This window comes from Protomyctophum parallelum (genome assembly GCF_964188405.1).
Source record: "Protomyctophum parallelum genome assembly, chromosome: 21".
Taxonomy (NCBI): domain Eukaryota; kingdom Metazoa; phylum Chordata; class Actinopteri; order Myctophiformes; family Myctophidae; genus Protomyctophum; species Protomyctophum parallelum.
In genome coordinates, this window is record NC_139713.1 from 7,372,215 (window position 1) to 7,393,206 (window position 20,992).

General features: G+C 43.6%; 1 protein-coding gene across 1 annotated transcript in view; it reads right to left on the reverse strand.

Annotated features, from left to right (window-relative positions):
• Positions 1-20,992, reverse strand: part of arhgef28a (Rho guanine nucleotide exchange factor (GEF) 28a) — a gene marked incomplete at its 5' end in the record, with an annotated part of 45,090 nt that overhangs the window by 20,391 nt on the left and 3,707 nt on the right. The window contains 18 exon segments of the mRNA XM_083792986.1: positions 81-272; positions 564-652; positions 952-1,130; positions 3,137-3,213; positions 3,882-4,130; positions 4,645-4,762; positions 5,300-5,425; positions 6,750-7,591; positions 7,982-8,122; positions 8,942-9,054; positions 9,222-9,357; positions 9,564-9,618; positions 9,750-9,805; positions 10,565-10,700; positions 12,597-12,714; positions 17,163-17,205; positions 20,033-20,107; positions 20,423-20,549. Coding sequence (XP_083649112.1) covers positions 81-272; positions 564-652; positions 952-1,130; positions 3,137-3,213; positions 3,882-4,130; positions 4,645-4,762; positions 5,300-5,425; positions 6,750-7,591; positions 7,982-8,122; positions 8,942-9,054; positions 9,222-9,357; positions 9,564-9,618; positions 9,750-9,805; positions 10,565-10,700; positions 12,597-12,714; positions 17,163-17,205; positions 20,033-20,107; positions 20,423-20,549 — 2,872 coding nt within the window.

Genomic DNA, 20,992 nt, shown 5'->3' on the forward strand with positions numbered 1-20,992 from the left:
ACAAATTTCCGAAAGGACAAATAAAGTATCTATCTATCTATCTATCTATCTATCAACAATAGACAGAGTATTGTTTTCACCCTCTTGCAGAGCTGCAGCCAGCAGCAGCGTGGCCTGGGGAGGTTCCTCGGAGCATGGCTGGACCAGCAGCCTGCAGGCCTCCAGCGCTGGAGGGGTGGAGGTGTTCATGGTCAGTGCAAACAGCTCTGCATACATCTGGAGCTTCTCCTCCAGGCTCTGGCAGATCTGCTGATCATTACTGACCACACTCTCTGTACAGAAAGATTAACCCATTTAGACCTGAGGACGATTTCATGACAGTTTTCAGAAAAAAAGTTACAAAACCCATGTTTCTATGTCAGTGGTTCTCAAACATTTTCATATCAAGGACCCCCAAAAATGATAAGTTCCAGACCCCCAGAAACGCGCTCAAGGGGCCGGGCCGGTTCCGGCGTGCCGCCCCGCGTCCGAAACGGTTGAGTTACCGTGTGGGGGGTCCCCAGGTTGATGGGTCTTGTGGACTACAATACCCAGCAGTTTGTGGGTCTTGTGGACTACAGTACCTTGCAGTTTGTTGATCTTGTGCATGCGTGCGTCAGCAGCTCTCTTCTCTTCCTCAGGCTCGCTGGTGTCCTCCTCTTCCTCTGGACAGCTAGAGACACACAGAGGAACACCACGGGGAACAGTCAATCAACTGCTTGTAGATATTACACTCTAATGCAGGGGTCCTCAATAGGCGGACCGCGGTCCACCTCTCTGTGGACCCTGGGTAAAAAAAAACGTTTTTAACTTGACAAACACAAACACAAATAGCCTTTGTTTGAAACTAAAGTGTCAACGTGGAAATCACAAAACAAGCTTCCATTCCAAATGCCTGTTGCTGAGGAGTCGGAACTTCGGAAGATTTAGAAAAGCATAATGCACAGTTATTGGACTTCATCACCCCCCTACCTCTCCACGGCCTCTCTAATGAGCCTCATCCAGGTGTTCCGCTCGTCCTTGGCGGAGGTGTGAACCTCGTACATCTCGGGTCCGGCGGCCGAGGCGCTGATCAGAAACATCCCTCTCTCCTCATTGGCCACTTCTCTAACGATCAGCTTCTGCAGGGAGACCACCGGAGGCTTCTGGTCCTTCAGGGAGAGACATTTAGAAACATTATTAACGTTATTCTGACTGTACAACATGTAGAAACATAACGTTATTCTGACTGTACAACATGTAGAAACATAACGTTATTCTGACTGTACAACATGTAGAAACATAACGTTATTCTGACTGTACAACATGTAGAAACATAACGTTATTCTGACTGTACAACATGTAGAAACATAACGTTATTCTGACTGTACAACATGTAGAAACATAACGTTATTCTGACTGTACAACATGTAGAAACATAACGTTATTCTGACTGTACAACATGTAGAAACATAACGTTATTCTGACTGTACAACATGTAGAAACATAACGTTATTCTGACTGTACAACATGTAGAAACATAACGTTATTCTGACTGTACAACATGTAGAAACATAACGTTATTCTGACTGTACAACATGTAGAAACATAACGTTATTCTGACTGTACAACATGTAGAAACATAACGTCATTCTGACTGTACAACATGTAGAAACATAACGTTATTCTGACTGTACAACATGTAGAAACATAACGTTATTCTGACTGTACAACATGTAGAAACATTAACGTTATTCTGACTGTACAACATGTAGAAACATAACGTTATTCTGACTGTACAACATGTAGAAACATTATTAACGTTATTCTGACTGTACAACATGTAGAAACATAACGTTATTCTGACTGTACAACATGTAGAAACATTATTAACGTTATTCTGACTGTACAACATGTAGAAACATAACGTTATTCTGACTGTACAACATGTAGAAACATAACGTTATTCTGACTGTACAACATGTAGAAACATAACGTTATTCTGACTGTACAACATGTAGAAACATAACGTTATTCTGACTGTACAACATGTAGAAACATAACGTTATTCTGACTGTACAACATGTAGAAACATAACGTTATTCTGACTGTACAACATGTAGAAACATTATTAACGTTATTCTGACTGTACAACATGTAGAAACATAACGTTATTCTGACTGTACAACATGTAGAAACATAACGTTATTCTGACTGTACAACATGTAGAAACATAACGTTATTCTGACTGTACAACATGTAGAAACATAACGTTATTCTGACTGTACAACATGTAGAAACATAACGTTATTCTGACTGTACAACATGTAGAAACATAACGTTATTCTGACTGTACAACATGTAGAAACATAACGTTATTCTGACTGTACAACATGTAGAAACATAACGTTATTCTGACTGTACAACATGTAGAAACATAACGTTATTCTGACTGTACAACATGTAGAAACATAACGTTATTCTGACTGTACAACATGTAGAAACATAACGTTATTCTGACTGTACAACATGACTTGTACAACTTGTAGAAACATAGGGCTCCATTTTCGTCCATGCATGCTATAACTAAAGAATACATCGCATGGATTCACCTGGGACGTATCCTCAGTGATGTATCCTGAGGTCAACAGGGTTTCGGGTCTACCAACATCATACCCCTGCACTCAGGCGACCCAGCCGGGAGTGATCAAGTGCCGACTTACGTCCCAGTAGCTACCCTCAATCAGTCCCGCTACTAGGGCAAAACCAGGACCACACAATCCGTTGGAACTACTCCAGAACTACTCTGCCAGGGCTGGGAGGGCGCAAACCCCTTATCCCTAAACTTATTTGCCTTTTTTTCCTTTTTACCATTTTGAAAAACATTTTTGAATAGTTAAAATAGCCAGTCTACAGATTGAACTATTGAACTGTTGAACTATTCAAAAATGTTTTTTCAAAATAGTAAAAGAGGAAAAGTATGCAATGTAAACGGTGAGGCTATCGTATAAGCCCCTCTAGGTCTTCTTACCTCACCGTTGCACAACAACTAACTGTCAAATATCATATGAATGAATATGATATTAGAGCTGGTCAAGAGTGGTCAAGAGTCAATTAATCCCGCCCTGAGCAAGCATGCCGGCTCTATTAGTAGTAGAAGAGAAAAGTTGCTACTCACCACAGTAGCAAAAGTATACTTCTGGTCCTTCTCCTGAAGGAATATGAGGCTGTCAGAGAGCAGGAGGACCAAGACATCTGTGTTTGAAAAGAGAAGCAAGGAAATCTCAGCAGATAACCAACAATCACCATAACAAGCCCCTACATTATGGCAGAAGGGATGAAGGAGATTACATTATTAAAGATGGAGTGCCGTGATTATTTTCTACTACCTGTCAGTGGGGAGTGTTGGCTGGGAGGTGGAGTAGGACTTTGGGCCGATTCATACTCCTATTTTACTGCTGTTTCGGCGTTGTAGTTTCGGCTCGTCTGACATTTTCAGTAGCACCGAAGAGCCGACTTTAGGACGGTACCCCCCCCCCCCCCCCCGAACCTCAAATGACGTCACATTGTAGGCTCTACAGAGCCGAACTGACTTTTATTCAGCTCTAAAATAGGAGTATGAATCGGCCCTAAGTCCCTATACGTCCTCTCAAATTATGACAGGCAATTCCTGCTGTCAAAATATGTCAAAAAACACTTTGTTTGAAATAGACACTCATCACCACCCACCAGGCAAACCAGGCATACTTAATGAACTGGTGGGGGTGCCCACATAAAAATGACATTTTAACAAATACTGTACACTTGAAAAACGTCTTCCTCATATAACAATAAGACCTGATGATCATGTTTTAGGTTGGAAAAAAATCATGGCACTCCATCTTTAAAAGAAGCGTTATAACGTGCGTCTTTTTTGAGCAGACCTTTAAGTCTTCCGGTGGCGGTCTTCCACAGGAGCAGGCCTTGGTGTTTGAGCTTCTGCCCGGCGAGGTCCTGCTTCCGGAAGGCCAGTCCGTTCTTCAGCTTGGCCGAGCTGCGGCTCTCCATGCGGTTCAACACGTCCTGCAGCCTCTGGTCCTGCTCGTACTCGCTGACTCTCAGGTCCACGGCCACGATCACCTCCCGCATGAGGCCCAGCGCCCTCGCCATGTCCGCATGCTCCTCCGTGTCCTCTAAACGGGAGATGTGACCGCAGATAGTTATCGAATATGGGAGAAGACGTTAACCCATTCTGACCTGAGATCAGATTCATACGAGGTTTCCACTGGACACACACTGGTCTGATTGACCCATTCTGACCTGAGATCAGATTCTAAAAAATGTCAGTTGTTCTTCGATTTTTCAAAAATAGCAGACCTACAAGCTCGTAGCGCGCCACTCGGTGGCGCGCTATGAGCTTGTAGATCTGCTATTTTTCAATAGCTAAAGCATAACATGATGCCAACACCAAAATGGGTGCCCGGTCAGAATGGGTTAATGCTCATTATGAGATTTGTCTCAGATGAGACATTTGTGCTCACTCTGTGTCTCAGAGGAGGGCTGTGGACAGATCACAAACAATGTCATTCACAGCTGGTGTTGAGGCTGAGGGAAACTTTAGTCAGACACACTGTAAGTTTCTCATCGACGTCCATGTACAACTTGTTATTCCTCCATTTAGCCAGCAGAGGGTAGCAAAGGACTCACCCTGGGTGTACTGCAGAATCCTCTCCAACAGCACAGGATACTTGGTGATCCTTTGGGTCACCAGCAAGATGCATTCTGGGATCTCTCTCCGCCGTACCAACGAGTTGTTGCTTTGTTGCTTGAAATGGTGACATAAAAAAGAAAAGTCAGTTTGACAGACGCACTTTTGTTGGAAAAAGGGAGCGCTCTGTGTGTACGCCATATACTTGCAAAAAAAAGCCTGAGGAAACAGGGTTCAAATCCTGGGTAGAAGCGGAGAGTTACAGCCTTTAAACATTTTAGACATTTCACCGCTGGAAGAGACTACAGTCACTCAATGTTAACAGTATGTGTTGAAATTTGCACCCTATGGCCAGAAAAATAATGAAGTCTGTGTGTTTGACTAGGAGGGTTTGACTGGATTGCCGAATTCCTACAATGCCCATAATTCTTTAGTGCACTTCCCCTCTTTGTGGAGAGGGGGGGAGGCTGCATGGAGGTGTGACTTTGTAGTCCAGGAAGGAAAGTGAGACCACATTTTCAATGACAGGTTTTTGGTCATGAACACATGGCTAAAATATAAATTAAAAAAAACCATATTACACACATACAAACTATTGTGTCCTAAAACATCATTAAAACAAGCTCTGGTTGCAAAAGGGGCAATAAGTAGTACCTTGATGAAGTGCTGGAAGCGCTTGTTATTGTGCTGCAGTTCTTTGAAGAAGCTGACCGCATCGTTGTGATGGCTGCAGAACTCACCATACACCTGCTTCATTCTCTCCGCATTCTCATCTGAAAACTACACAAACAAACACATAGAAGTGGTCCATTAGGTGCTGTGAGTGGGTGCTCTGGCAACAGGTATGGCAAAACATTTAATGTTCCTGACGGGCACGAGTATTACTGGCAGCGGTCACCGGTCTAAAACAACTAAAACTAGAAAAAGTGCCCTTCTGGGCACAGGTCTCCACCAGGTTATCCACAGATCCGTGCAGTTAGAGGTAAAAACACTTTTCGGCCAGTTATAGCGCCACCTTGAGGCTGAGTTGAAATTGTTCATGTGGCATTTTGTCCTGGGCCTAGTGGGAATGTGGGTGCACAATTTCACGGAAATCACGCGATGTGTTGATGATTTGCAGCATTTTGTTTGAAACGGAGCACTCCTGTGAACTTTGGAAGCCAATCTTAACCAATCAGGATGGAGTCTGAGAAATCTGAAAGACCGGTTTCATTGAATGGCCCTAGAGAGACACTAGTAGGCCATAAATGGCCTACTAGTGTGCAAGCAGAGTGCGCAAGTACTTTCGACCATTACAAACTGTCAAATCTCAGTAATGACTACTTGTGCCTGATACGGCAGTGGTGCCAGATTACATACATGTATACATAGGAGCATTACCTTTAATCCTCCCAACACTAAAACATAGCGTCATTACGTCACCATCAAAAACAAATTACACTCTGGCATTGGGTCCTTTAATCCACATCTTTATTACGTCATCATTGAGAGCTAGTTATACATCTATCTATGTATATACATAATACATGTATATGTAATTTGTAAGTTGATTAGCGGTATACTGTGGTTACTTTGTGCTGTACGCAACGTCCCAGCCGTCCCGCCAATTTTGATGCGTATGCACCGTCCCAGCAAATTGTGCCTGATACGGCAGTGGTGCCAGATTACATACATCTGTATAACTAGCTCTCAATGATGACGTAATAAAGATGTGGAAAAGGAACCAATGCCAGAGTGTAATTGGTTTTCGATGGTGACGTAATGACGATATGTTTTAGTGTTGGGAGGATTAAAGGTAAGGCTCCTATGTATACATACTGCCGTATCAGGCACAATTTGCTGGGACGGTGCATACGCATCAACATTGGCGGGGCGGCTGGGACGGTGCATACGAGTCCCGGGCGAAACTAGTACTTTCGTGGTATACTGGTGGAATAATAACCATGGTATACTGGTGGAAACATCATGAACTGTTACTTTTCAGAGTGGAGGGGAGCCTTTTAAACAAAGCGCTGTCACACGATAAAAGTGCCCTAAACAAACAACATGGCTGCCCCTCAAAAATAGAGGGATAGCAGATCGACAAGCTCAAAGAGAAGCCTACCTGTTGCAGCAGGACGTCTCCTATGTGTTGGATGAGGTAGTTTGTGTGTCCTGGAGGCTGGGTGGAGCAGGGTCCTGGAGGCTGGGTGGTGGAGCACTGCTCTGGAGGTTGGGTGGAGGAGCAGTGTCGTAGACCCTGGGTGGAGCAGAGTTCTAGAGTCTGAGTTGAGCAGTCTTCTGGAGTTTGGGTAGGGGAGCATGGTCTTGGAGTCTGGGTGGAGCAGTGTTCCAGAGGTTGGGTGGAGGAGTGTTCCAGAGGTTGGGTAGGGGAGCAGGGTCTTGGAGGTTGGGTAGGGGAGCAGGGTCTTGGAGGTTGGGTGGAGCAGAGTCTTGGATGTTGGGTGGAGGAGTCCTCTGGATGCTGGGTGGAGGAGTCTTCTGTAAATTGGGTGGAGGAGTCTTCTTGAGGTTGGGTGGTGGAGCAGTGGCGTAGACTGGAGCAGAGTCCTGGAGTCTGAGTGGAGCAGTCTTCTGGAAGTTGGGTGGAGGAGTCTTCTGGAAGTTGGGTGGAGGAGTCTTCTGGAAGTTGGGTGGAGGAGTCTTCTGGATGTTGGGTGGAGGAGTCTTCTGGATGTTGGGTGGAGGAGTCTTCTGGATGCTGGGTGGAGCAGAGTCTTGGATGTTGGGTGGAGGAGTCCTCTGGAAGCTGGGTGGAGGAGCAGTGTCGTTGTTCCTTCATGGCGCTGAAGAAGGCGAGGTGGAACAGGACCAGCTGGTCCAGACAGGGGAACAGCCTCTCCAGGGCGTCGGCGTCCAGATGCACCTCGTCCCTCGCACCGCGACGGAACACCTCCGCCATCACACGCAGCGTCTGGAGGTGGTGCAGCTCTGTCTGCATCAGCTCTGCAGCACAACGCACACACGCACGTATGAACACGCGCACACACACACGCAGATTAGCAAACACAGCAGCAAGATTCATGATCTGCTGTGATAGGAGAGGGACATCAAATGGAACACAACCACCCTAAGGAAGCCTACTAATCATTGTTGCGTATTCTGCATCGAGTGATCTCGGTACATAGAAATTGATTTATTGGAGATTCTAACTCTCAATTGTACACACACACACACACACACACACACACACACACTTTTTGCTTTGGCAATGTAAACGTATGTTGTCCCATGACAATAAAGCCAAATTGAATTGAATTGAATTGAATTGAATTGTTAAGGATCCTGGCTGTGGTTCATGTCCATCTCAGTGGTCATGGTGTATTGGCGTCTCACCATAGATCACGTCCTGTCGTTTGACCTCTCGTTTGTCCTGCTTCCTACAGAAGTCGGGTTCCACCGCCAGGCTCCAGGACTCCGCCTCGTAATCCACTGCGTCCGACGTGAGGTCGCCAAGGAGACCTGCGTCAACGCAGTCTACGAGAAAGACGCAGAGGCCTCGTTACGTTCTCAGTAGTCTCACGTTAACAGACTGTTGCCTCTCGCAATTTCCAAATGCTTTCATCATACAGTCTGGACCAACGGAAGAGCTATCATGAGTAAACTATAAAGCGGAAGTGGAGACTCCTTGCCACTTCTGTTTCGTCTTTACAGTCGTGCACATCTTTATCCTAATATAAATAGAATACCGGTAATAGAATAATCTAGCTTGCTGCTTAGCAGAAAAGGAAATAAAAAAATAAGCTCTAAAATATATTTTAAAATATATTTTCGTGAACGGAAATGGCAGCTTCCTTACTCGGATTCCGGTAGCTGTAGTTCCAGACTCTAGATAGCATTCGGAGATTGTGGAACAGTTGTCTGGCTACACGAGACTACGTTCTCAGCAAAGACCTTTGTCTCCGTCGGGTGGAAACCTCATATGATGTCCAAAACTGTCACTCTTCAGGATTCAAATTCAAAAATAGCAAAAGTAGCAGATCTACAAGCTCGCTGATCTACTAATTTTTATACTTTTGTGTGATGCTGTAGTTACTGAACTAAAAATGAATGACCTTAAAAAATATTGCATGGATGCACCTGGGACGTATCCTCAGTGATGTATGCCAAGGTCATCGTGGTTTCAATGAAATGCAACTTTTGAAACATGAGGATACTGATGTTTTATATTTTTATAATATGTTATGATTACTATTCTAATGCACCATGAGTTCTGACCATTGTAATCATGCAGTGTTATAAGATCATAATGCATGTTTAGAATGCATTCTAGTAGACATGGACATAGACGTCTACCTTCCCCCAGAGAGGAGTCGGTGGACGTGGAGGAATCCATGATATGTAGGAGATCATCCGACTGTCCAGGAGTCCTCCAGCCGTCACACTCTGTCTCTGGACTCTCGTTGAACCTGGAGGAGAGCAGCAGCTAGTTAGCTAACTTAGCTCACATTCACTACAGTAATTCCATCATTGTAATATTATTGTCATTATCAGCATCCTCATCCGTCATATTCACTGTATACTCTTGACCCATAACATGGTTGTTTGTGATGTGGCGTGTGCTCTATTGTATAACCTGTCATAAGCATTGTGGAAACTCCTGCAGGTGGACGTGAGAAGAGGGGAAGTGTCCTTCTCCTTAGCCGACGTGACAGGCGGAGAGGGACAGGTGGGGAAAGTGCACTGTGAAGAGCTGTCCCTCACTGTGAAATCTGAGGAGAGGAGAGGAGAGGAGAGGAGAGGAGAGGAGAGGAGAGGAGAGGAGAGGAGAGGAGAGGAGAGGAGAGGAGAGGAGAGGAGAGGAGAGGAGAGGAGAGGAGAGGAGAGGAGAGGAGAGGAGAGGAGAGGAGTTTCTATATGACAGCAATGATTGACAGATTCATAAACAATGAGGTGTTGGTTAATCTTTCAGACTCACTCTGTGGCAGCGATGCCGTCCTGCTCTTGGTCACAGCGTACTTATCCTGAAGTTTCTACAATACAAAGAACACAGACTGGTTGATCTACAGAACAGTGTTAAATGCCTGACTGTACACATGAGTACATGTACTGGTGATGTACACTGTTACCAAATGACAAGTATCACTCAGGGAACTGAACTCACCTTCATACACGGGGGAGCATATTCCTTACACGCCTTGTGGACCAATGCAGTGCAACCTAGATGAGGAGAGAGTAGGGTTAGAGGAGAATAGCATGACGATGATGATGATGATACTTTTAACAACAGGTTCTAATACTTTAAAGCAGGCCAGGGTTCCAAAACTGCTCAGCTTAACCCATTTAGGCCTGACGTAGAAATTAAAAAAATGTCTTCTAAATCCTCCAGTTTTCTGAAATACCTCATGTTTCTGTATCAGTGGTGCTCAATATTTCATGTCAAGGATCCAAAAATTATATGTAATTGGCCACCGACCCCCATCTGAAAATATGTTATTCCAGGAACCTTTCAGAAGCAAAGATTTTAGTTAAAAACGTTCGCTCTGAAATAATATATATTCAAAGATTTGAGGCACATTTTCACGATTTTTCAAAAATAGCAGACCTACAAGCTCGTAGCACGACACTCGGTGGCGTGCTATGAGCTTGTAGATCTGCTATTTTTTAATAGCTAAAGTATAACCTATAATGCTTAAAACACCAGACCGCCCAGAATGGGTTAAGAAAGATCCAATAGTAAAATGTGTTGATTATAATCTAACAAATAGCCAATCTACAAGCTCACAGTTAAAAAGGTGACCCTTTTTTTCTCACATGGCAGCCAAAAAGTGAGGGCTTTTCAAGTGGACTTTGATCCAGAGACAAGGTTGAGAAACCAAACTGGACTCTGCATGTAGACTAGAGGAAGCTGTGTTTGAGAAACCAACTGGACTCTGCATGTAGACTATAGAGGAAGCTGTGTTTTATTGCTATACTTACTGGTACAATGGAGCAGGTCCTTGCCGTGCGCGGGCTTGTCACAGATAACACACACACTGGGACCCATAATGGAGCCTGAGGTGAAGCTGTGTCCATTCAGCTGCCTGGCCTTGGCCTCTCTCTGCTTCCCTTTCCCCTTTGGAGGACCATGAAAGAGACACAGACGCTGAACAAAAAGAGGCACATCCTAAAGTCCTCCGTGATAAATGTTACACTATGGATTTATGGCCCGTGTTACGGTGAGTTGAACCCCGGGTCCTCCAGCGCGGAGTCAGTGCCACACTTTCTACTGTACTCCTACTCCTACTGTACTGTACTGTACTGTACTGTACTGTACTGTACTGTACTGTACTGTACTGTACTGTACTGTACGATGAGTTGAACCCCGGGTCCTCCAGCGCGGAGTCAGTGCCACACTTTCTACTGTACTCCTGAGTCACTATTAGGGTTGGGACCAGTGTTGTTTTTGGCAGCAATTTCTGATTTTAGTTTTAGTCATAGTCTCTTGGATAGTTTTCATTTAGTTTCAGTCACATTTTAGTCACCTGGAATGTTTTAGTGTTAGTCTAGTCTTAAATATCATAAGATTTTAGTCGACTAAATCTACAGTTGATTTAGTCGATTAAAATGTATTTTGGCGGGCCTTGATGCCGTCGTAATGACTGTTTTTACACTACAAGCTCACAACGTGTCGCAGCGCGATCGGCTATTTTCCGCATGCAACCAAGTGTAAAATGACTTATACTGGATCTCTTGTCCACTAGTCCCTTCCTAGCATTTTAGTCTAGTTTGTATTTGTTGACGAAATTGTCAGTATATTTAGTCTTCGTTTTTGTTATCATGGCTTAGTTTCCATTTAGTTTTCGCCAGTGAAAAAAGGTAGTCGATGACATTTTTTCATCATAGTATTAGTCGGCGAAATCAACACTGGTTGGGGCCGGGGATGCATTCCACTTTGTGTTTCATGCAGTGCCTCCTGTTGGCCACTAGTGGTCCTACGACCCAACATTCTTCACCATAAGAGCAAGAAGACCACTCCAACCATTGTATTAACATTAGCACAATAATCTGATCTACAATAAAGTGTGGATTTTTTACAGCTGTGGTTCTCAAACATCAACATTTCAACTCAAGGAAGGACCCTCAGTTTATTACACATTAGGCTATACGGGCCCTTCATAACATCTACTATTATTGATTTATTTTTCTTTCTTTTTTTCCCCCACAGAAATTCTTTCAGATTCAGAAATGTCGAAATGTCAATGCATTATTATTCAAAAATAAATGTTTACTTTTGAATACTATTTTTAATGCACTCCAGCACTCTAACCCAAGTACACATTTGACAGCAACTTTTCTTTAGACCAGGAGTATCAATACTTTAACTCAAGTAACTGGGTTTGAGTGCAGTATATTGTCCAGCACTGCGGCAGTGTAATGGAGGGTAAGAACAGCAACAACTAGAGCCAGAGCAAATCAGAGATGAGTCACTGAAGGAACTGACTAACATTGTTTAGTCAGTCCCTCTCAGACCTTGAGACACTTCCAATAACATTTCCTGCTTGTTGGAAAACATGCTTGTTTGCGTCTGAAAGTAGAAACCGTTGAAAGATGAACCGGAGACGAAGTCAAGATAAAAGAACCCAAGGTGCAGACAGGCCAAAACATCAGCGAAACACAATGTTTAACCACTTAAACCCTCTAGTCTAACGGACCCTGAGTCGCACTGTACTTTGTGTGCGCTGCTTTTTCCGATACACTACACTAAATTGTCTTGCAAATATGCAAGGCAAGCCACACGCTGTGAGCTTTTGGCAAATGTTTCCCCCAGAATATGGATGAATGGGGGTTCAAGTGGTTAACATTCTGGTTGGCAGAGTTACTAAATGTAGGAGTTTAGCTAAACGGAAGGACACCTTCCACAAGGACACCAAATTTAGAATCCTCTTAAGGAGAGTCCCTGGCCTGACCCCACTTTGAGAACCGGGGTGTGAAAAAGCACTGCTAACAATGCCTTGTTGTTGTTTTTTACCTTGTTGCGTGTACTCGACATCCTGCTCTTTAGGAAACTGAAGGTGCGAATAACTTTGTACTTCTCAGACTCGACCTTGGACGGGCTGCTGTTCTGATCAAACGTTTCCTCTTCGATTCTGTAAAGCAGAGGAATTTGCATTACGTGGCGCGTTTGCCTTTGTTTTCATAACTTAAGACGTACTGTAGTGTACTGTACTGTAGTGTACAGCACCGTGCCAGGTCTCCTTCTCGCAGACAGTCTCCATAAACATCATCATCTGAAGGTGAGAAAGGCTAAGGGGCTGAAATGAGCATCAGCAGTACATTCAATAAGACAGTAGACACTGTGTTGTGATGGTTGTCATCATAACTGACATAAGCATTCAGAAAAGTGAAATATCAGAGAGACAAATACAGATAAGGATTATTTGAGTTAGTCACTGACAATATTTCATATTAATTCAGAGAAAAAAAGAACAAACACCTCATGCTTTAGCCTAATGCATAGTACACCAGAACAGGCCGGAAACGACTACAATTATGACATCATTCATAGGTTCGGCTGACGGTCATTCATAGCTTCGGGTGGGCGGGTGGGGGTCAGAACTGATTTATTTTGGCTGTTGTTGTTGTTAAAGCCTCCGAGATGTTGTGAATTCTGACTATACCCAAACTAGTTTGGCCACTGTGATTGGTCAGATGTTCCGCATTCAGCCCAGCTTCTATCAGCAGTGAAATCCATTCATAAAGACAATTAACCTATCACTAGAAAGGGGCAAAACATCCACACCTCCATCGCAAATTCCACACAACTTTATTCCCCCCCCCCACGTAGAGGAGCCATCCCGAAACAAAATGACTTTGGTTGTTCTGATGTAGTATGCATGAAGCTACCTTTAGAAACCTGTGTTGTTAAATGACAAAGAAAATATTTAGACGTTAAATGTTAGACACGCATGAGAGAGGAGAGGACGGACACTAGACCGTGAAAGCTGTAGCTAGTGAAAGGTGACATAATAGGATCTATTCTAGACGATTCTACAGTTTATTGGAATAAAGGAACTGTAGCTAGTAGTGAACGTGCTAAACGCTATAGTGAACGTGCTAACGCTAGTGAACGTGCCAACGCTAGTGAACGTGCTAAAGCTAGTGAACGTGCCAAAACGTGCCACATGGTCTTTAGACTAGGACTCTACAGACTCCACTACTAGACGGAGAGGAGGGGCGATCCCTCCACTAACGGAGAGGAGGGGCGATCCCTCCACTACTAGACGGAGAGGAGGGGCGATCCCTCCACTACTAGACGGAGAGGAGGGGCGATCCCTCCACTACTAGACGGAGAGGAGGGGCGATCCCCACATACTCTTTTAGGAACTCTGTCAGAGTGAGGTGTTGGAGGGACTCGGCCAGTTCCACTGTTCTACTGTCCTCGTCAGCAGACTGGGCACGCTTACGGAACCTGTTCTCTCTGTAGAACACGCACACGCACGCACACACCACACACACACACACCACACGCACACACACACGGTACCACACACACACACACACACACACGCCTGGTACTGTTTACTGTATCTGTTCTTTATTTGAGCATCGACTCCACTACATTTCTAGGAAGGGAAAAAGTATATATCATGAATTAGTTAACCCCACTTAAGTATTTTTAAAAAGCAAGTACTTTTGAATGTGTTTTGAATATGTTATGTTAAATATGTTGAGTATGTTTAATAGCAAGTACTCAGTTATTTCAGTTATAGTGGAATGATATTTGTCCAGGAGTATCTATTCTATACCTTGACTGGAGTCAAGTGCTTAGTCCACCATTCTTCCTTGAAATAAAAACGTCTGCGTTTCCAAGGCTAGTCCACCACTGGAAGATGTTGGCCTGGTGCCCATAGATATTGCATGGATACATGATAGAACAGACACAAACTAAAGGCCCTGGCATGGAGTGAATGCATCATTTTTGTCAAATGATTCACATTCAGTGTCATATCTGATGTTCTCCACAAGATGGAGCTACTGCGTGGTGAATGAGAGAGAGTGTGTTACTAGATGAATGAGACTGAGCACAAAGCACATGGAATGGTTCCAAAAAGAGCATCCCACACAAAATGAACGTAGTAATTAAGACCACGTTTGTATTTGAGCGCACGGTTTTACTGCCCTCACCCACTTAGACACTCCCACTTGGACACTTCCCAGCCGTGCTCATTCATTCCAATGTAAATATCATGGATTTTACACATTAGATACAGTTTCATTTTTGGAACCAGACCTTCAAAATCTCTTCCAAATCTCTTCCATATGCACTGGAAAAATATGTGCGTGACATTTATTTTTTAAAACAATGTTTTATCATAATATAGGAAAAGGTTTGTCTAACTCTAACCCATGTTATGCTTAGCTGTGATTGGACCATAGCAGTTTGGGGAGGGGCTTAGCTATAGGTCAATTGGGGTGGTTTGGTCTCCCTGCTTGTCTATTGAGACATTAAAATTAATGTATAGGTTAGACATGACCTTTGACAAGATCCTGTTTCTGGTTTGACACAAATTTAATTTCTCCACAGAGCAAGCAGGCAGGCTCTATGAGCTTAACGGTGACACATGTGAGCACTTGCACAAGGAGGTGAGAGGAGATGAAGTTCACACACCGGTCTTGAGCTCCAAAAACGTTGCATCTATTCCTGACGTTCAAAGAAATCTTCTAAATTCTGACAGTTTTCTGAAATACCTATGTTTCTATGTCAGAGATGCTCAATATTTCATGTCAAGGATCCCAAAATGTATATGTAATTGGCCACCAGAAGCAAAGATTTGAGTTAAGAACGTTCAGAGAACGTTCAGCTCAGATCTACAAGCTCATAGCGCGGCACCGAGTGCCGCGCTATGAGCTTGTAGATCTGCAATTTTTCAATAGCTAACGGTATAACATAATGCTTAAAACACCAAAAGGGGTTCCCGCCCCAAAATGGGTTAATGCACTTTTTTGGAGCTCAAGACCCGTGTGCGAACATCATCTCCTCTCATCTGTATACGTATTCTTGTTCAGAACGGTCCGTAGAGTTTTTGAGATGTGCGTGCTTTCCTGTTGTTTCCCATCTCACTTTGCACAGGAGACATGGGTTAAAACCCGGGCTGGAACACGACGACTGTGGCTCAAGAGGTAGAGCAGGTCGTCCAATGATCCCTGGGTCTGCGGTTTGAATCCCGGCTCCTCCTGTCTACATGTCAAAGTGTCCTTGGGCAAGACACTGAACCCTACACTGCCTCCAATGAGTCGGTCGGTGTGAGCTTGCCAAAATTGGTGTGTGAATGTGGGAAGTGAGGACGCTGGTGTCGACTGTTCGCCGCTTCACCTCTCAATATATGAAAGAATGAACCATTGTAAAGCGCTTTGAGCACTTGGAAAAGCGCTATAAAAATGCAATTCATTATTATTATTATGACAGACAGTTAGGCTACATAGTGCAGCTGTAATAGATTTCCCTGGGAAACTATCCCGCTCTCCCATTAATGCCATATGACAGTAAGATGACACTTCCCATGCGGAGGGATTAGAGCAAAGTCATTTCACATGACAGATGAAATGATAGAAAAGCTTCAGGCTCATGTATCTGATATCTGAGTGTCTCTAATTCATTTGTCACTTGGAAGGAAGAGATTTTTTAGCACCCGTGGCTGACCTAAAAAAAATCAACCTGGTGTCACAAGATTTTATAACACAACAATAGCGTGCAAATACAGTCACCCGTCGTCACTAAAGCAACAAAGCATGTCATGGTTATTATCCCTGCTTCCGGGCAGAAACCTTGTTCTTTGTATTATTAATATTTTTTGGTAAGTTGATTCCCTAGATCCCTACTACTTTGTCATGCTACAGTGTGTTATACACACACATACATAAGTGTTCAAGTTCTTTATTATTTGTCTCCAGAGGAAAAAATCCGTCTTAGACAAAGGGCCTGCATGCAAGCGTAGCCCCTTATGCCCATGTCGCCGCAGAGCAGCGCCAGATAAAGTGGCAAAAGTAATTCTTAAAAAATGAAAGTGAAAGTGGTTTTGTCTGTCTGGTGGTTTCATAAATAGTGAAAAGGGAATATCCTCACACGATAGACTGATCTCCCATGTTTTATTTAACTGACAAAGGCAACGTTTGCCCCATGTACAGCGAGGGCTTCATCAGACATAAGGCTTTTCTTGGTTAAATAAAATATTGTGTGCAGACACAATTTTTTCACTATATATATAGGTATATTTTTTCAAAGAACCGGTGGGGATGTACATATCTTTTTTTTTTTTTTTACAAAACATGTATGAACCATTTCAGCTTTATGCATACTCGGCCCGATCTACAAGCTCACGATAGCTTGTAGATGGGCTATTTTCAATTGCATTATACATTTGGAAACTTGTGAAATGGGACATCCTGCCAAATGTGTGAAATGCGAATACTTTTGTACTTTTAATCAAGTACATTTTGAATTATTATGAAGTATTTCTACATTGTGGTATTGGTACTGTACGTACGTTTGCTTAGGTACAAAATGTGAGTACTTCTCTCCCACCACTGTAAATACCTTTTCTCATGTGGCTGCTCTGACAGACTGGCCCCTCTCTGCTCTGTGGAGAACCAAGACAGAAGAGAAACTGTTAGTTGTATTCATTACAAGGTTGAGAGGTAATGTAGTGTTAATAACAGCAACCAGAGTGAATATCATCACCAACTAAAACCTGACGGCCTACCAGGTTCTGTCATGCAGTGCCGCGCTACGAGCTCGTAGATCTGCTATTTTGAAAATGTGGGTCAAATCTTGAATATATATTCTTTCAGAGCGAACGTTTTTTAACTCAAATCTTTGCTTCTGGGGAGGTCCCTGGAACTACATATTTTCAGATGGGGGTCGGCGGCCAATTACATTATATATTTCTGGGGGTGCTTGACATGAAAATGTTTGAGAACATAGGTTTTTCAGAAAGACATTTGTAGAATCGTCCTCAGATCTAAATGGGTTAAACAGATGCTTCAACAAGTTAAGACATTGTATTATTCACCGTGGAATTTTGTCACTGTGTTTTTTTGTCCAAAGCAAAGTTTACAACAGACATTAATATTCTAAAATGACACAGATGCCTTCCCGGTTGTAATATGCAAATGTATGCCAACATTGCCTGAGGTTGTACTGTACTGTACATGCAGTACTGTACAGTATGTGCACTGCCCACGCACCGTCACGCATCAACAGCTTTTGTTGGCGTAACATCATCTGCTGCAGTCGCCATGTTTGCTTTACTGATGAGTTTAAACCGTTAACACATCTGTGTTATTTTAGATCTTATCCATATATTGCTATTATAGACTACTGTATACATAGCAACAGTTTTCTGAAAACTCTTAGGATTTTAGAACATTGGTTTAGAACAGTAAACCTCAAAAATAACTGCTATTTGTTTAATATTTTTTGAAAGAAATCTCCAAAATCATTGAATAACGTTAAACATTCTAAGACAAATCTCCTCTTCTGGGGGTCCCTGGCATGAACAAAGTTTGAGTTAGAATGGAGATAATTTTGTCCCAATTCCTGAGCAAATATTTTGATGACCAGGTCAGTAGGAGACTCTCTGAGTCTCTGCACACATGATTTGCTTAGGAATGCAATCAAATAAAATAGAATAAATCTCCATGAATTCAAGGCTTCATTCCATGGGCTGTGTAATTGTTAATTATTAATAACAAGTAATGTTTTGGGTGAACTACTCCTTTAAGCCTTATTTATACTTTGTCACACAATGATGACAATTAGTCATTAGTTTAATCCTCACTTCCTGTATTATGTTTAGGCAAGACAGGCCAAGTCACAAGTCAACATCGGTATCGGGCCAAGAGTTTCCATAATTATGTACAGTACCGCATCGCATCCCTAGATAAAGGCACTAGATACATGCAAATAACGTGACACTTTACAGCGTGTCAGCTTGCAGATCTGCTACTGTATTTCCACTCATACAACAGAGTACAGATGAAGCGATATAGGGCAGTAAACCACAACACCAGAGGCATCAATGCATGGTGTTGTGTGCTGGCACACTATGTATACACTCTTTCTTTTATCAGTCATCTTTTAACCCATTCTGACCTGAGATCAGATTAAAAAAAATTCTATTACATCCTGACAGTTTCATTATTAACCCATTCTGACCTGAGATCAGATTTAAAAAATGTCAGTCGTTCTTCGATTTTTCAAAAATAGCAGACCTACAAGCTCGTAGCGCGCCACTCGGTGGCGCGCTATGAGCTTGTAGATCTGCTATTTTTCAATAGCTAAAGCATAATATGATGCCGACACCAAAATGGGTGCCCGTTCAGAATGGGTTAAGAGCCTGCCCAGGGACTACAGATGAAAATTAGTAAGTAAGTAGCCTTGCCGAGCCATGAGACCCATAGGGCAGGAGCCTATCTCCTGTTTCTGTAGCGTGAGGCAGCTTGATGTACAAGCACACCCCCTGGACATGACGCTAGTATGTCGCAGGGACTTACCCCCAATCCAACCCATTGATGCTGAGTGTCAAGCAGGGAGGCACTGGGTCCCATTTTTAGAGTCTTTGGTATGACCCGGCCGGGGATCGAACCCCGACCTCCCAGTCTCAGGGCGGACACTCTAACCACAAGGCCACTGAGCTGGTTAGATGAAAATTAGCTTCTGGCTAACTCTGGCCCATTTACATTGAGGTGAAAACTGTGTTAATGTTGATTAATGAGCTTTGTCCCTGTCAAATAAATAAATAAATAAATAAGTAATAACTAGAAAAAGTGCCCTTCTGGGCACAGGTCTCCACCAGGTTATCCACAGATCCGTGCAGTTAGAGGTAAAAACACTTTTCGGCCAGTTATAGCGCCACCTTGAGGCTGAGTTGAAATTGTTCATGTGGCATTTTGTCCTGGGCCTAGTGGGAATGTGGGTGCACAATTTCACGGAAATCACGCGATGTGTTCATGATTTGCAGCATTTTGTTTGAAACTGAGCACTCCTGTGAACTTTGGAAGCCAATCTTAACCAATCAGGATGGAGTCTGAGAAATCTGAAAGAAAGTTTGGTTGAATGGCTCTAGAGAGACTGTGTACCAATTTGCGTGATGTTTGGACAAAATCTGTAGGTGTGCTGTGCAAAAACTTGTTTTGCACAAAGCGGCCTCCTGGTGGCGCTATAACAGGCCGTTCTGGAAAGTTTGGGGCAGAGGTTCATCGTTGGCATCCAGGGAGTGTGTGTGAAAAATTTGGCATCGACCGGGTTAACGGTGGCCGAGATTAGCTGCTCACGGACGGACGGACGGACACACACACACACACACGGACGGACACACGGACGGACGGAGTGCAAAACATACTCTCTCCCCATGCCTTCGGCCTGGTGGAGACAATAAGGTAGAGTATGTACAGTAGCCTACTTACTGCCAGGGTGGAGCAGAGACAGAGAGAGGGCCTGAAGGAGAGAGCGACTGTGGCTGAGGCTGGGGAACACTCCATCTACAGTAGAGAGCACAGTGTCATAAACAAACATTAAAGTCCATATAGACTCCATAGACAGGTTATTATTTTTAATTAGGCTCTAATAAAACATTAAAAGTCCATAGTCCTTGGCTGCCACATGACGTAACTAAAGCCATGCATGCCTATAGCCCTCAAAAATGAATAAGCTTCCACATGGACACAACGTCATGTGAGGCCTCCCCACTAAAACAAACAAACAAACATCAGTTCTTAGACACATTCACTAGTCATGTAGTGTAATTAAATTCCTTGTTATGCGGGTCACATTCCATGACCTCCAGAGTCACTGACCGGGACTGAGGTCAGGGGCCGGGGCGGCGCTGGGGTCGTCGGCCACACGTCGGCGAGGCCGGCGCAGACTGATTTTGGGAGAGGAGTAGGAGTAGGACCGCAGACGGACCCCCGCGTCACGCACGTCCTGGAAGGGAAGAGAAACACAAATATGTGGCTCAGGAGGCGACTGTGGCTCAGGAGGTAGAGCAGGTCGTCCAATGATCCATGGGTCGGCGGTTCGAATTCCGGCTCCTCCTCCTGTCCACATGTCGAAGTGTCCTTGGGCAAGACACTGAACCCCAAATTGCTTGCATGGCTTCTGTATGAATGGGTGAATGTAATGCACAATCTATGTAAAGCGCCTTGGATAAAGGCACTATATAAATGCACCATTTACCAATTATGATGTTTTTTATCTGAAAGACCTTTTTGTTTTAATGACTTTAGAGCAGGCGTGCCCACACTTTTTAGACTTGAGAGTTACTTTCAAAATGACCAGCTCAACCAGATCTATCCACACAAATATATATATATAATCTCATTGCTGAAAATAGTTACATATTAGATAAACGCACTTGGAATGGGAAA